This window comes from Triturus cristatus, chromosome 2_2 (assembly GCF_964204655.1).
Source record: "Triturus cristatus chromosome 2_2, aTriCri1.1, whole genome shotgun sequence".
Classification (NCBI taxonomy): domain Eukaryota; kingdom Metazoa; phylum Chordata; class Amphibia; order Caudata; family Salamandridae; genus Triturus; species Triturus cristatus.
In genome coordinates this window covers 975,847,088-975,863,778 of record NC_140582.1, presented here as the reverse complement: position 1 = coordinate 975,863,778, position 16,691 = coordinate 975,847,088, and the positions used below count along the sequence as shown (strand labels likewise).

Below are 16,691 nucleotides of genomic sequence, written 5' to 3'. Positions count from 1 at the left end.
CTTTAGGAGGTGTATGAGAGTCCTTAGCCGTTGGTTTCGGTGCCGATGATGGTTTCGGAGCCGAAGTTGTATCTGTAGGCTTGGAAACCTTCGGTGCCGGTTTATCTATTGGCCATGGTGTTTTCGGGGAACAAGGCGTCGGAGCCGATTTCGGTGCCGAGTGGTCTTTTGTCTTCGGTGCCGAAGGTGCCGGTTGAACAATGACATGCGGTTTGCTCGGTCCCGAGCTACCGGAAGGCTTATGTTTCTTCGGAGCCGAGAACAGAGGCGGGGCTTCTGAAGGATGTTTTCGGTCTCGACTGGGGCCAGCAGGCGAAGTCTTGACCAATGCCTTTGGTTTTGGAGGGGTTGGGGCAGGGGCAGTAGTACTCACACGTTGCCCAGGAGTGATGGGGTCATCTGAGTCGTCTGCTTCGGAGATTATTTGTAGATCTTCGGAATCTTCTTCTGGGACATCGGGGCCTTCATCAAAGATGTCCTCTGGTTCCGGAGCTGGTCTCTGTGCCATGATGTGTCTTCGAGTCCTTCGATCTCGAATGGTCTTTTTGGATCGAAAGGATGCGCAGGCTGGACAGCTGGACTCGTCGTGTTCAGGTGATAGGCACAGGTTGCAGACTTTGTGGTGGTCACTGTCCGGAAATTTTGCTCCACACTGGGGGCATTTTTTGAAAGGCGTCCTTTCAATGAGCTGTAGTCCTCACGGCGTGGACAGGCCCAACGGCCCGCGTCGACGTCCGGAATTGAGCCGATGATGTTGAGAATGAAGGTGCTTCGATGTTTTGTGGAAGTTTTGCGCTTTGGAAAGCTTGGAATTGAAATTTCCAACCGGAGCGGAAAAGTTGCATCAGAACCCAATGGCGGAAAAAAACAATCGATGGAGTTGATGCCCTTGCGCACTGTCATCCAAGGGAGGAGTCACCTATCTCGTGACCACAAAGACTTCTTCCGAAGACAACAACAACCTACAAGCGTCCGAGCCCAACACCAGATGGCGATCTACTATCCTAGTGTGTGATCTGCAGCTCATATGCCTCGAACGCATCTTCTTCAAAAGATGGTCCAGCATCTTGGATTCCCTGTCTGGGAGGGCAGTAGGGAACACGCCTTTTGATGTTGAGGCTTGGACCACTAAGCTCTTGGGGGTAGGGTGTTGGGAGAGGAAAAGTGGCAACCATCCTATCCACAGGAGCCCCTGTGCTGGGCTTGGACCAAGTGCCAAGAAAGAGGTCAGTGAGGGCCTAATTGAAAGGCAGCAAGGGCTGCGAAGAGGCCACTGCCGGGTGAAGCGCCTCAGACAGGAGGTTAGTCCTGACTGCCGCCGTAGGAAGCTGAAGGCCCAAGGCCTCAGCTGCCCTACGCAACACCACAGTGTAGGAGGCCCCCTCCTCCGTGGTCCCAGAAGGGGGAGAAAGCATACCAAGGTCTGGTGAGGTATCCAGACCACTGGCCTCACCCAACTCCTCTCGACAGTCCAGCTCCTCAAGCTGGTCTATTAGAGTGTCACCAGATCCCTCCCAGTCCTCCTCTGGCTGCCAGTGGTAAGCAACACCAGGAAAGAACAGTGGTACAAAAGTACCGGTCGGCGCTGGCCCGGCTCTATATCCAAGTCATGGGTGAGGTTGGGGTCGAAATCGGTTGGGGGTGCAGCCGGGGGCGTCGCCACTGGAATCGGTGCCGGGGAAGGTATTGTGAGGATGACAGGCACCAATTCGGATCCAGGCTTGGATGCTCTGGGGTCCTCCGGCACCAGAGCGGAGGCTGCCGGCTTCAAAGGCCCATTGCCCCCATCCAAGTATGCGCCGCCCGCAGGCGCACCGGCGGAGTCGGGCTGCCCAAAGATGCTATGCAGCCCCTCGTAGAAAGCTCGAAGCAGGGCAGGGGTTGCTACGGCTCCAAGAAATGGAGGGAAGCGCGGAGTTGTCCCAGAAGCGGGCTCCGAAGCAGAGCCGGAGAGCGATGACGCTCCGGTTCCCACGTCACATCGGCTGGCGGCTGGGGAGAAGGTGAAGAGCGACGTTTTATAAATTTCAAAAATCTGAAAGAATTTGCTATAATGCAAAAGCAACATATACAAATAATAGACTAAAAAGGGGCAACGTATGTCACTCAGTACATGGGGAACTTTCTTACAAATACACACATTTTTAAGACAGCAACTGTACTGCTCTTAAATTCTAGACTTTGCTCTTTCTTCTATGTCGAAGACCACCGATTTAACAATGGACTTGAACCACCTGCCGATTAGACCTTTACAAGTGAGGTTTGACAGCTATAAGAGACATTTAGAGAGTAAACACGTTAATGGCCACCATTGATTAATTACAACAAACTAAAGTTAAACATGGACATAGCTTGTTCATGTAAGGCAGGCAAGCTATGTGACAAACTGGTCAGATGTAGCAGAGTTTCTTTCTTTATTTTGTTTGAAAACCCCTGACATGCCAGGTGGGCGAAGTGAACTTAGCACAACGTCACTTATTACATAAATGATAATAGGGCTTCCTACTCTAAACACACAGATGGCGGTTCTCATCTTTTCAGTATGCTAGTTCCTTAGTTCACGTAATTACCGAGTGCTACCATTTTTTAATTTAAGAATGGATGAATAGCCCACATGTGAAACCCCAAGCATGGGATATAAAATTCCCATGCACTGTAAAAGATGTGTAAACAGGGCGAGTAGCTCCAACAAATTACTTCACATGAACCAACATACTATTTCTTGGACCACAGAGCAGGAAAGTGAACACTGAAATGAAAATGAAGAATATGCCCGACATATGTATATTATCTATCTCAATCAAGCAGTACTCACGAGTTTCTTGAGCAGGCACTGGTTGCTTTTTAGGCCTTCCTCTTTTTCTTTTCTCAACTGGAGCGGTCTCCTAAACAATAAAAATAAATAAAATACAGTCTTAATATGCAGGTCCATCAATTGCTGAAGGAAAAGGACTACAATAAAAAAAATAAAAAACAGAAACGTACATGCAGCAAGTCAAGATAAACATAGTAGATTTTAGAAAGGAAGTAGTAGTAGTAAAGTGGCTAGAAGTACTGAAAGTTAATATCTATTAAGAGTTGAAGATAGCGATTCTAGAACGATGCTTGCATCGTACAACCTCATGGGGCATAAGTTTGAATTGTTTTTTCAACTTCGACTCATTTGATGAAACTTAACTAAAGAGGTGTTTCTATATAGATCTGTAAAGGAAAAAAGATATATTGTGGTCACAAAAGTACTGAATCCACTGAAGAACTTCGATGAGATGAAGCTGAAGCGGTCTGGTCCAAATTGCAATCCTTATGTTCACTTTCAGTTTTATTAATTTATCTCGGAAACAAAGAATCCATTAAATCACAATCATGTCCAATAAAAAAGAAAAATATATAAAATAAAGATAAAAAACACGCTCAATGGGTCCTTAAAGGCGCAGCCTTATAATGACAGCCTATGAGGCTACTCTGTACTTCTCCATCTCTATCATAAAACAAGCATTTACAATGCAACGGTCTCGGCATTGTTAAAGTTAGAGCTATTGGCATTGCTCATGACAATGCAGTTTCTTTAAATGTTTTAAAAACAAAAAACAAACAAAAATAATGTCATGAGCAATGCCAATAGCTCTAACTTTACCAATGCCGAGACCATTGCATTGTAAATGCTTGTTTACCAACTGGTCGGTGTCCAAAGGTGCCGCTGGTCTTCCAAATCGTCGGGAGGACCCGGGGGGCTTCTGCGCACCCTGTGTTGAGTGGTTGGAGTGGTGAACCGTGCATTTTTGACGACGAGTTGGCTTGTGTTTTGGGTTCATGCCATCTAGGCAGTTCCGATTTAGTTTGTGCCATACGATCTAGGCATTTCCAATAAAGCGCTGGCGCCGTGATTGTAAAAAAAAGTGAGTGCGTGGCAGCCATTTGTTTTCTGTTTCTTTACGTTTGTTACAATTGTAGCAACCGCGCATAAGCAAAAAATGTTTAAAGCGCGAGGGCCGCGATTTATTTACAATCATGGACTCTGATGACGCCTGCGCTTTCGTTTTGTTTGTTGCGATCACATGCCTTTTGTTTTTCCTATTTTATTTACTTTGGTTATAATGATGGCATCTGCCCTTTAGCTCTAAACATTTTAAGCTAAAGCACTGGCGCCCGCGATTGTAACAAAAGTAAACAAATATAAAAAAAAAAGCGCCTGGCAGCCATTTGTTTTCTATTTCTTTACGTTTATTACAATTGTAGCAACTGCGCTTTCGCATAAAATGTTTAAAGCGCGAGGGCCCCGATTTATTTACAATGATGGACTCGGTCGGCACTTCAGATCTGTATTCACTCCTGCGGTTTTACATCACGCGTCGCGCACCGGTTTTTAATCTGAAAAACGTTCCCAGAAGATTTCCCCCTGCCGTCTACATCACGCGCACCGTCTTTCATCTCAAGAACTTTCCCAGAATATTTCCGTTCAAAGATTTAATTCTGCTAAAGGATGCAGTCCACAGGAAAGTGTGTCGCGTTCGCCAAACTCCTTAAAAGAAGTTGTTTGCAACAGAGAATGCAGCCGAGCACTATAGTGAAACAAAACATGAGTCTGGCACCGCTGTCTCCAATCCGTTGAAATCAGCAAGAAGTCCAGCCCACCTACACACAAGACCGCGCCCCACGCCCAACAACTCAGTGACCAGATCAGCAAGACTCCAGAGCTATAACAAGGCTCGACGCGCGTTCATTCACACGGAAAGTGTCGAAGAAATCCAACTCTTGTTTACAGATGAGAATATTTTTTAAAAGGGGTCAGGCGTTTTACCTTGAAATGCTGCAAGTGTGTTTCCCATTTAAGGAAAGTGCGATATCCGTCCCCCTGGACCGCGCCGCTTGCCTCGTGCACTCTATTTACAGACTGTGTAAGACACGAGCCCTAATGCAAAGTGAAAACCATCAAGCCAAACTGCTGCAGCAGCATTGCAAGTCGAACATCACCGAGGGAGCCCTCGTCCTGATTACAGCACTGATAAGGAGAGAAACAAGAAGACCCTTGGAGAGGTGAGGAGACCAGAGCGGCAACCGGACGAAGGGGGAGCGGACGAGCACACAACCGCCTTTCTCCGAGGCAGAGGCAGCGTCCTTTTCGGATTCGGGGGCGTGTTTTGCTGTTGTCTCCTCCCTGAGACTTTTCGCAAAAAACACGCCCCCCGATCCGAAAAAGACGGGGCTTTAACGGAGTGACTGACCTGGTCTCCAGTGGCTGGCCAGCATTCAAGAGGCCAGCCAATGGAGAACAGAGGAGAAGAGGGGCGGGTGCAAGCCCCTCTTCTCCAAGACATTAAATCTCCGGACTTCCGGTCTGCCGACCGGATGGTCCCGAGACCTAAAAAGGTTAGTGAAGGAGTGCGATTTATGCAGTTTACAAAAACATTATGAAATTATACAAAATTGCTTTCTGCTGACCCATTTTTGACTTCATGATGAAGAATTCAGCCATTGTAGCCTATGTATATAGGTTGCATAATCTGTCTTTTTCTTATGTGCCTGTGCAGGCCTTCCTGAAGAATTGTGAAATTCTACACTTAAGATATATATTAAGGAAGTGCTCCAGGGTCCCCACACGTAGACAGGACTATTCAGTGATTATGAATATACATGGAAATCCACTACGAGAGAACAACTGGGGCTACACAATCCTGACTAACAGTGTCACCGTGTGAATTGGCTTCACATACTTACCTTTTGTCTCCTCTGGGTGCAAAACAGATTCCATTTGTCCTCCCCAAAACATTATCAACATCCCTCTCTCTAAGACTTTACCTTATCTCCCCCTCTTCTACAAAGAATACACCTCAAGTGGACATATCAAGCACTTGAAATCCCTCCCTATCGCTTCTCTTTGAGACTAGACAAACATGATCACTGGAAGTATGATTTCTAGTTGCCTAACCATTCTTTAGCTTAATGACAATGAAGTTTTGCGTTAAATTTAAAGAAAGGAAATATTATCTTACTTTTTTCTGAATAGCTCTCTTCCAAAAGACTCCTCTGTAAGGGATTGACAAAACTGAGAAGGGACCAGATCACAGGATTCATAGCCTCAGGAGTGGTATTTACTAAACATTATCATATAGAATAGTTGAACTAACCCAGAGAGCGAGGTACATGTTCACAAAGCGGTCGCTAAATGATAAATCATTCATAATAAATTCAATCTGCCAGCTCAACCAGGCACAGACTGACTTTCTCTTAAGCATATCCGTAATCCAGTCGAGAGTTAATCAGTCCCTGGACGACCGCTCTCCTACAAAATTGGTGGTAGCCAATGTAGCAGGTTTTAAAATTCCAAAACATGTCCCAGCAAGTTTCCTGGCCTGAGTTTCCATAGTAAGTGTAGGAAGCCAGCTTTTTATGAAGTGTACCAAAAAGAGGTACACTATGTAGAAAGTCCTGATGGCCTTATGGGCTTATATTAAATCCCAAATGCTTTCTTTAGGCTCATCAGCGGGTAGAATTAAGCACTGTTAATAAATGAGGCACGCACGCAAGAAGAAACTGAAACCAATTTAGAAAAATAACTAGTATTTCGTATACATTTTAACACCAAGAACTTCGTAAATGGGTAAGCACTTTTCAAGATATCAATTTTTACAGGTCAGTAAATATTTAACGCAAATGTGTTTTTACGTGGTAATGCTTTCCTATGGAGAAAGAAGTATATACTGCATACAGGTACTTGCTATCTTCTTCCGGGTATTCCCTTTAGGACTTAAGGTGCTAGGGGGCCAAGGTCCAAAGTTCAACCAGTTTGAGTTTAAGTGTCTGGGTACAGAGATGCTGGGCGGATTGACAGTCTTGCACACCACACTATAAGCAAATAGGGGGGCCACCCAGAAACAGGCTGCAGAGGGGGATTTGGGGAAATGTATGGGAGCTCCCAATGGGGGCTCGGATTTTGAGGGTCCAAGAAGCAGAAGTGCACAGTCTGTTGTCATAGAACCGGGACAGGGAGCTCAGGTGCAGAAGGTTTTGGTTGGGTGGGCCCAAGGGTCATAGACACCCATGGTTTTCGGTTAGACCTACAAAGGGGGCAAAAGAGAACAGCTGGGCTCTCTGTGCTGGCCTCTGCAAGGCTGACATCCCTCATCAGCTGGTCGGTCGTTTCGGAATTGGAGTTTGAGTTGAACTGCAAACAACCGTTGGTTGTTGCAAGGGGTCTGGTACACTGGGTATTGGTGCAGGGTGGCTCCGGTTGGTCCTGGCGTCTGCACACTTGGTGGGGAGATGGATCCGACCTCCTGGAGCATGGTGACCTCCTCCTGGACGGTTGCTGCGTCGATGGACCCAGTGTTCAGCAGAACGGTGAACCGAATGATGCAGTCGGTGCCTCCAGGTTGCAGGGAAGATGCTACCCCACTTCAAGGGAGATGTTGATGGCTTTGAGAAGTGCTTGAGGCCCTCAAAGGCTTTCAGAGGATGCCCTTTGCAGGATGAGTCAGGTTGTTGCGACTGTCGGGACAGGAGTAGGCAGGTAGACAGGATTTAGCTACCAAGTCCAGCAGTAGTACGCAGTTCTCACTTCTTGGGCTCTTCTTTTGTCAGGGGAATCTCAGTTCCTGGTTTCAGGGGGGCACCTAATACTGAATTTTGGGGCATTAATGTGAGTGAAAGATAGTAGCTAATGGGCTACTTTTCCTTGGGGTCCCTATGACCTCTATGTGACCACTTCCCGTGGGGAGTGGGCAAAACCCTATCCTAGAGTACCTAATTTCACCAAAAACAAGATGGTGGAATCCTTCTTTCGTGGGGCACAACAGATAGCCCACCTTAGAGGTGTGACTGGCCTGGCAGTGCAACACGCCTCCATGCATAGCTAAACTCCGGCCTGTCCTAGTGCCAAATAGGCCTCAGGGTATTAGGTGGCATCCCCAGGTCTGGGGGAAGCTGGTCTTAATCAAAGGCAGCAGGGGCTTTGAAGTCCCTGGCCTTGGTATGTAGATTCACTAGACATCCTGCTGGAGGAGGTGTGAACGCCTTCCTCCGGAGCAGGCATTGTTCCTGGCCTCAGAAAGCTCAGGCTCTCATTTGCAGGGGGTCAGAAACAGGTCTGCGGTGGCAGGCTAGACGATACCAGTCATTACCAAGCACACTAAGAGGCTCGTAGGTTTTCACAGGGCATCTCTAAGGCTAAGGTAAACAGACACCACCTCCAGGGTGGGGGGGGGGGGGTGGGTCACAGAACTCCCTTATGAAATATCTCTCTGGGGCAATTGGCACCATTGAGAAACAAATTCATACAGTGGAAGTATCATTAAATCAGGGCATCAGGGCTAGTGAGGAGCCATGGGACCTGTAAATCCTGTATATAGAATGCCTTGCCATCCCCACCCGACGCAGGACACCATCCAAGATAGCACAGCGAGCTCTAAGCGCTATTTATATTTTTTATATACGTTTTTAGGCGATTGGAAACCCAAGCGAGGTACAATTATTGTGGACAGTCTTGGGGGAAAGCTGGGTGGGTGGAAGTTTGAGTCTCTCTCCATATTCCAGAACTTTTCATCACAGAAATGTGAGGAAAATGGTTTTTTTTTTTTTTACGAATCTTGAGCTTTGCAAGAGACTCTGTGTAAAAGAACCTGGTGAGAGCCACACAAGGCACCCCATCCTGAAATCCACTAGGTGTCTAGATTTAAAAGATGTACAGGTTTGCTAAATTTCCATAGGTGAAGGCTGAGCTAAGGACTAAAATTCACAGGTAGCCACTTTCCAAAAAAAGTGTCAGTTTTCTGTGGATAAATGTGATGGGTCCATGTTGCATTTTGGACCGTTTCCTGTTGCGGGCACTAGGCCTACCCACACAAGTGGGGTACCATTTTTATCAGGAGACCTAGGAGAACACAGAATAATAGAACAAGTGTTATTACCAGTTCTCTTTCTATGCAGTTCTACCTTCCAAATGTAAGACAGTGGGTAAAAAGAAATCATTTTGAAAATGCCCTCTAATTCACATGCTAGTATCGCTACCCACAAATTCAGAGATGTGCAAATAACCACTGCTTCTAAACTCCATATCTTGTTCACATTTCGGAAATACATAGGTTTCTTAGGTGCTTATTTTTCACTCTTATTATTTTACCAAATCAATTGCTGTATACCTGGTACACAATGAAAAACCATTGCAAGATGCAGCTTAGTTCTTGGTGAACCTACAAGCCCTATTTACCAGAAAGGTCTCATGGACGTAATGGTATATTGCTTTCAAAAATCTGTCAAAGTTAGAAGAAGATACAGGCGAAAATGTAGGCATGAATAGCAGTTTTTTCAACTCAATTTCATTTTTGGTTTATTTTAACTGTTAGTTTCTATAAGAAAACCTTGATGGATCTACACAAATGACCCCTTACTGAATTCAGAATTGTATCTACTTGTGTGAAATGTATGGCTTTCCAGTATCCATTATTGGTTTCACACCTATTTCTACCACTAAATGGAAGGAGGTTGAAAGAACAAAATAATTTCAAAATTGTAGAAAATTTAGATTTTCTGAAAAAAGTCTGCCTGTTCCTGAAAGCTGGCAAGATGGTGATTTTAGCACCACAAACCCTTTTATGATACCAATTGCAGGGGTAAACGGTACGCTTTCTTTTGCAGCACTTTTTTCCCATTCTCCCCAACAAACCCCAAATTTTGGCAAATTTCTTGGTCCCCTCCAGGGGAATCCACAAACCCCTGGTACCTTTAGCATCCTTAGGATGTTGGAAGAAAAGGACGCAAATTTAGCGTGGATACCTTATGTGGACAAAACGTTATGGTGGCATAAGCGCAAACTACCCCAAATAGTAAAAAAAGTGTGCGGCACGGGGGGAATCAAATTTCGGTATAAGCATAGGCAACGAGGAGGCAGATGGGTCAGTGAGGAGTCCACAGGCAGATACTGTATCAACCATAAAAAGCATTACCGAAGGTAAGTAACTTGTTCTTCTGATGGATACATCTACCTGTGGATTCCTCATCTTTTGATTTAAATCCCCAAGCAGTTCCGCACTCGGAGGAGGGTGCCTGCCTGCACCAAAAAAATACTGTAATACAGAATGAACAAAAAACCGTCCCTCCTCACTTCTGAATCCAAGCAATAATGCTTTGCCAAAGTGTGGAGGGAGGCTCAAGTGGCCACTTTGCATATGTCAACCACAGGGACATCTCTAGCCAAAGTAGAGGATTTTGCTCTGGTAGAATGAGCATGAATACCTAGGGTAGGCTCTTTCTTGGCCATGGCGTAGCTAGCAAATCTGGATGCACAAGATTATCCACCTGGACAGCGTTCTTTTGTGGACAGCCTTGCTCTTCATCTTGCCCACATATCGATGAAGAGCTGGTCATCCGGTCTGAATTCTTTGGTTCTATCCAAGTAAAAGCTCACTGCCCTCTTGAGGTCCTAACAGTGAAGTCTCTCCTCCTCTTTAGAAGGATAAAAGTGAGGGTAGAAAGTAGGCAAGGCAATGGACTGCCCCCAGTGGAATTGAATTACCACCTCAGGCTCTGGTCCTAAGGACCATCTTAACCGCACTTCATCAGCACGCACGCCCTGACCTCCACCGACTACATCCTCCTCGGAGACCTGAACTTTCACCTTGAGAACAACGACAACAACTCCACAACCCTGAATGATAGCCTCGCCAACCTCGGACTGAAGCAACTCGTCACAACGCCCACCCACTCCGCCGGCCACACGCTCTACCCAGTCTTCTCCTCAAGCCCGCACGTCTCTGTCAGCCACACCACCGAACTCCTCTGGACCGACCACCGCTGCATCCACTTCGCCTTCCAGAAACTCACCACACACCACCGCACCCAACAGATCCCCCGCCGCTGCTGGAGCAAAATCACCGAAGACCAACTACATGCAAACCTCGCTCTCAGCCCACCCACCGAACCCTCCAACGCCAACGACGCTGCCCACAGCCTCAGACGCTGGATCGAGGACTGCGCCAACACCCTCGCCCCGCTGAAGAAACCCCCCCCGCCACAGAGACACCAGCAAGAGGGCCAGCTGGTTCACCCCAGAACTCCTTGCCTCCAAGCAAGCCTGCCGGAAACTAGAGAAGGAATGGCACAGTGTACAAACTCCGGACAGCCACGCATCACACAAGAACGCCATTCGCAACCACCACCACCTCATCAGGACGGCCAAGAGGACCTCCTTTAAAGACTGCCTCGACAACAACGCCCCCAATAGCAAGGAGCTCGTCAACATGGTGATGGAACTCTCCAACCCCAGCTCCAACACCAACAACATCCTGCCGTCGCAAACCCTGTGCAACTCCCTCGCCACCTTCTTCCACCGCAAGATAGCAGACATCCACGACAGCTTCAACACCCAGACAGCCCCAATAGACAGCAACACAATAGACCCTCCGCACACCGTCGACCACGACCCCCTGCTAGCCTGGGCCAGTGCTAGCATCTATGACACCATCAAGACCATGAGCACAATCCACTCCGGCTCTCTGTCAGACCCATTCCCTCACCACGTCTTCAACAAAGCAAGCAGCTCCATCGCACCCCACCTGCGCAACGTCATCAACCTCTCCCTTGAGACCGCGGCCTTCCCAGAGAGCTGGAAAAACGCCGAGATAAACGCCCTACTTACAAAACCTAAGGCAGACCCAAGAGACCTAAAGAACTTATGGTCCATCTCTCTGCTCCCCTTCCCGGCCAAGGTCATCGAGAAAATCGTCAACAGACAGCTAACCCGATACCTCGAAGAAAACAGAATCCTGAACCCTTCCCAGTCAGGGTTCCGCAGCAACCACAGCAGTGAGACTGCCCTCATCGCCGCAACCGACGACATCAGGACCCTGCTGGACAACGGTGAGACCGCAGCACTCATCCTCCTAGACCTCTCCGCCGCCTTCGACACCATCTGCGATCGCACACTACGCGCACGCCGCAGGGATCCGAAACAAGGCTCTGGAATGGACCACCTCCTTCCTCTCCGGCAGAACCCAGAGCGTCCACCTCCCCCATTCCGTTCCAAAGCCTCCGAGATCATCTGCGGCGTACCCCAGGGATCCTCCCTCAGCCAGACACGGTTCAACATTTACATGGGCACGCTCGCACACGTTGCCCGACAGCACGACCTCAACATAATCTCTTACGCAGACGACACTCAACTGATCCTCTCCCTCACCAAGGACCCCATCATCGCCAAAGCCAACCTCCACGAAGGAATGAAGGCCGTCGCCGACTGGATGAAGATCAGCCACCTGAAGCTGAACTCGGACAAGACGGAGGTCCTCATCCTCGGCTCCACCCCCTCAGCCTGGGACGACTCCTGGTGGCCGACGGCACTGGGGGCAGCCCCGACACCCACCGACCACGCACGCAACCTGGGAATCATCCTCGACTCAACGCTCTCAATGACCAAGCAAGTCAACGCCGTCTCCTCCTCCTGCTTCAACACCATCCGCATGCTCCGCAAGATCTAAAGATGGATCCTGACAAATACAAGAAAGACAGTTACCCAGGCCCCTTGTCCGCAGGAGACTCGACTACGGAAACGCCCTCTACGCGGGAGCCCCGACCAAGCTCATCAAACGACTACAATGCATCCAAAATGCCTCAGCGCGACTGATCCTCGACGTACCATGACACGGCCACATTACCGCCCACTTGAGAAACCTGCACTGGCTCCCCGTCAACAAGAAGATATCCTTCAAGCTCCTCATCCACGCACACAAAGCACTCCACAAGACCGGCCGAGCCTACCTCAACAGACAGCTCTCCTTCTACATCCCCAACTGCCAGTTACGCTCAGCCGACCTGTCACTCACCACCGTCCCGCGCATCCGAAGAACAACCACCGGCGGGAGATCCTTCTCCCACCTCGCCACCAAGACATGGAACACCCTCCCACTGAGCCTACTACAGACCCAAGACCTGCTGACCTTCAGGAGGATACTCAAGTCCTGGCTGTTCGATCAGTAGCGGTCCCCCCCCTTACCCCCCACCCCCCCAGCGCCTTGAGACCCTCGCAGGTATGCATTGTGCTTTACAAATGATTGATTGATTGAACCGCATGGAAAGATGTGAAAGGTGGTCTGGAACTAACAGTCTGCAATTCAGTCACCCCCTAGCCAAAGTGATTAAACTAAAAATATAGTCTTGAATGTGAGAAACCTTAAAGGGCAACTATGCAAGGGTTCAAAAAGTGAACCCATCAAAAACAAAAGAACTATATTAAGATCCCATTGAGGCTTAATAAAAGGAGGGGGAGGAAACCTATTAGTGTGACCCTTAATGAATCACATACCTATAGGAGATTTAATCAATGAGGGTTGATCTGGCAAACAAAGAAATGCTGACAAGGCAATAAGTAACCTTTTACAGTTGCCACAACTCAGCCATGTTGCGCCAAGGAAAGAGAAAAACTCAGGACATCGGATAAATGGGCTTTCAAGGGGTCAACTGACTTCTCTCCGAACCATTTCACAAATCTTGCCCACCAACCAGCATTAACATATTTAGTGGAGTGCCTTCTGGCCGATAAAATAATGTCCAACACCTCAGGTGGGAGAGAGAAAGAACTCATGTTGCCCCATTCAATCTCCAGGCATGAAGGTGCAGGCTCTGGAGTTGGGGGTGTCAAACCTGCCCTTGGAATTGCAAGAGGAGAAGTTCTGTGTACCACACCCTTTGCGGCCAATCCAGGGCGATCAATAAGACTTGGGACCGGTTTTGGCAAATCTTCCTCAGAACTCGAGGAATCAAGGGTGGGAGGGGGATAGGGGAATGCATAAAGAAGCTGTGAGGCCCAATCTGACAGAAACGCGTCCCCCCCAACGCTCCCTGCATCGGATACTGGAGACTGCAGAATGACAGGCGTTGTGCGTTCTCGTGAGTGGCAAACAGGGCCAACCGAGGAAACTCCCCCCACATCCTGAAAATGTGAAGTACCTCTTCTGGATGGAGATGCCACTAGTTATAGGTCAAAATTACCAACTGAGACTGTCCGCACGTACATTCAGTACTCTGGCCAGATAATTTGCGAATATGCAAATTCGATGCTCCTGAGCTCAGGACCAGAGTCGCAGAGCCTCTCTGCAGAGAAGATACAACCCTACTTCTCCTTGTTTGTTGGTTGATGTACCACTTCTTGGTAGTATTGTCTGTTAAGACCTGAACTGAGCCTAATTTATCACCCGCAATTCCCTCAGATGTGCTTCCCACCCTAGAGTGGAGGCATCCGTTATCACTGTGGCCACCGGAGAACAAGGATGAAACGGCTTCTCTTGAGACAGATTGCCAGGAACACTCAACCGCTGAAGTGTCTCTGGAGATTCTGACCAATTCCTCGAAATCTGTTGTGTTGAAACCACTGCCAGCGTAGGCACCACTGGAGGGTCCTCATATGCAAGCGTGCATGGTTGACCAACAGAATGCAGGAAGCAAACAGACCTAGCAGGTGCAAGACCTTCAGGACTGGAACAAACGCTCCATTCTTAAACAGTGGAATCATAGCCTGGATGTCCTGAATCCTCTGTGGAGGCGTTAAGGCAAGACTCACTGTAGTATCCAGTACAGCCCTTCTGAACAGGCTGGGCTGAGAGGGCTTCAGGTGAGATTTGGGTACATTTATTGAAAATCCCAAGATGAACAACAGCTGCGTTGTCAACTGCAAATATTACAACGCCATCTCTGTTTACTTTGCTTTGAGCAGCCAGTAGTCCAGATAGGGACACACAGGAATCCCAACCTTCTGAGATGTGCTGCCACCACTGCCATCGCCTTTGTGAAGACCCGAGGTGTGGAAGTAAATCCGAAGGAAGAACAGCAAACTGATAATGCTGAGTCCCCACCATAAAACGGAGATACTTCCAATGCGAATTCAGAATGGGACTGTGAAAAATAGGCATCATGTAAATCGATTGCCACCATCCAGAATTCCTTCTTCAGAGCAAGAAAAACCTGTGCCAGGATCAACACTTTGAATTTCTACTGTTTGAGTTAGGAATTCAAAATCCTAAGGTCAAGGATCAGCTGTAAACAACCATCCTTTTTGGAAATCAGGAAGTACCAGGAATAGCAACCCTGACCCCTTTCCTGCTCTGGAACTGACTCTATTGCACCCTTTTCAAGCAACATCAGTACTTCTTGCTGGAGAAGCAGAAGATGCTCTTCCGAGGAAAGGCCTTGACGGGGAGGGAAAGGAGAGGGAAACTCCTGGAAGGGTAGGGTATACCCATATTCCATGATGTACAAAACCCAGAGGTCTGTAGTGATAGACCTCGAGTGAGGTAGAAAAGAGGTCATCCACCCTCCCATGAGGCAAGCCTGGTCTAAGATGGCAAAGAAAACAAGTTACTTACCTGTAACTTTGGTTCCCCAGTATTGGTAACTTTCATAGATTCTCATGCTTTGTATCATTCCCCGTCGTCGGAATGGGAGCCTCGGTAAATAAAAAATATATATCATAACCATAGAAACAAAAGAGAAAATAGGCTTAGGCCTCATCTCATTTTGTAGTATATCACCCTCTTTGTGTAAAAGAGCCCAAACTTTTGCCAGGACCAATCAGCACAGCCTCACCCTTTGGAACCTTCCTGAGAGAGCTCAGAGCCTCAGATTTTCATAGCCGTTGTGCAAACAGCCACTACCTCAGTAAACCGGCAGAGCTTTCCCAGGGGAGGTGGGTGGGCGCATGAGAATCTATGAAAGTTACCAATACTGGGGAACCAAAGTTACAGGTAAGTAACTTGTTTTCTTACCCCAGTATTGGAACTTTCATAGATTCTCATGCTTTGTATCAGAATAGTTAGCAGTAAATCACAAAAGCACATTTTGGTAGACACTTGGCCTTACATAACCATCTCAGTTTACAGTAAAAAACTAGTACATGGTAATCAAGAAAAAACAATCATTACTGAACCAACTGTGCTTACCAGGATGGAGGGATTGTAGGGAAAGCTCACCTCTCAATGAAAAAGATTCCGGAGGACTGCTTGACCAACAGCAGCGTCATCTCGTCCCACCGACTGCAGGCAGTAGTGTTTCGTGAAGGTGTGTACACTGCTCCACGTTGCTGCCCTGCAAATGTCTTTGATAGCAACTCCAGCAAAAAGAGCCACTGAAGACGCCATCGCTCTTGTAGAATGAGCACGGGCCCTTCTGTCCAAAGGTTTTCCCGCAGCCTGATGACAGAATTGAATTGCACTGGAGATCCAGCGGGAAATGCCACTCTTAGCGAGAGGCAATCCATTCCGTGGTGCACTGTAGGAAATAAATAACTGTGTAGACTTCCTGAAAGATTGTGTGCGCTCGAGATAGAATTTCAGACATCTCTGGACATCCAAAGAATGCAATGTTCGTTCCGCCTGGGTAGAAGGACGTGAAAAAAAGGAATTCAAAATCAAGGGTTCATTCAAATGAAAATCCGAAGGCACCTTCGGGATGAATTTTGGGTTGGTTCTCAATATTAGCACATCCTTTTTGAACTGCAGAAATGGCTCCACTATGGACAGAGCCTGGAGTTCACTAACCCTCCTAGCCGATGTCAACGCTAAGAGGAGGGCTAGCTTCCAAGAGAGGAACTTCAAGTCCGCCCTGTGAATCGGCTCAAAGGGAGCTTTCATGAGCTGAGCCAGTACTAGGTTGAGCTGCCAGATCGGTGGAGGTGCTCGGACCGGAGGATACATCCGAAACAACCCTTTAAG

At 47.8% G+C, this 16,691-nt stretch overlaps 1 protein-coding gene across 2 annotated transcripts in view; it reads right to left on the bottom strand.

Moving 5' to 3' along the window:
* BOD1L1 (biorientation of chromosomes in cell division 1 like 1) overlaps window positions 1–16,691 on the bottom strand; it is a 338,666-nt gene that overhangs the window by 143,357 nt on the left and 178,618 nt on the right. For both annotated transcript variants that reach the window (XM_085642404.1, XM_085642402.1), the window contains exon 12: window positions 2,816–2,885. In XM_085642404.1, coding sequence (XP_085498530.1) covers window positions 2,816–2,885 — 70 coding nt within the window. The remainder of the gene's footprint in view (window positions 1–2,815; window positions 2,886–16,691) is intronic.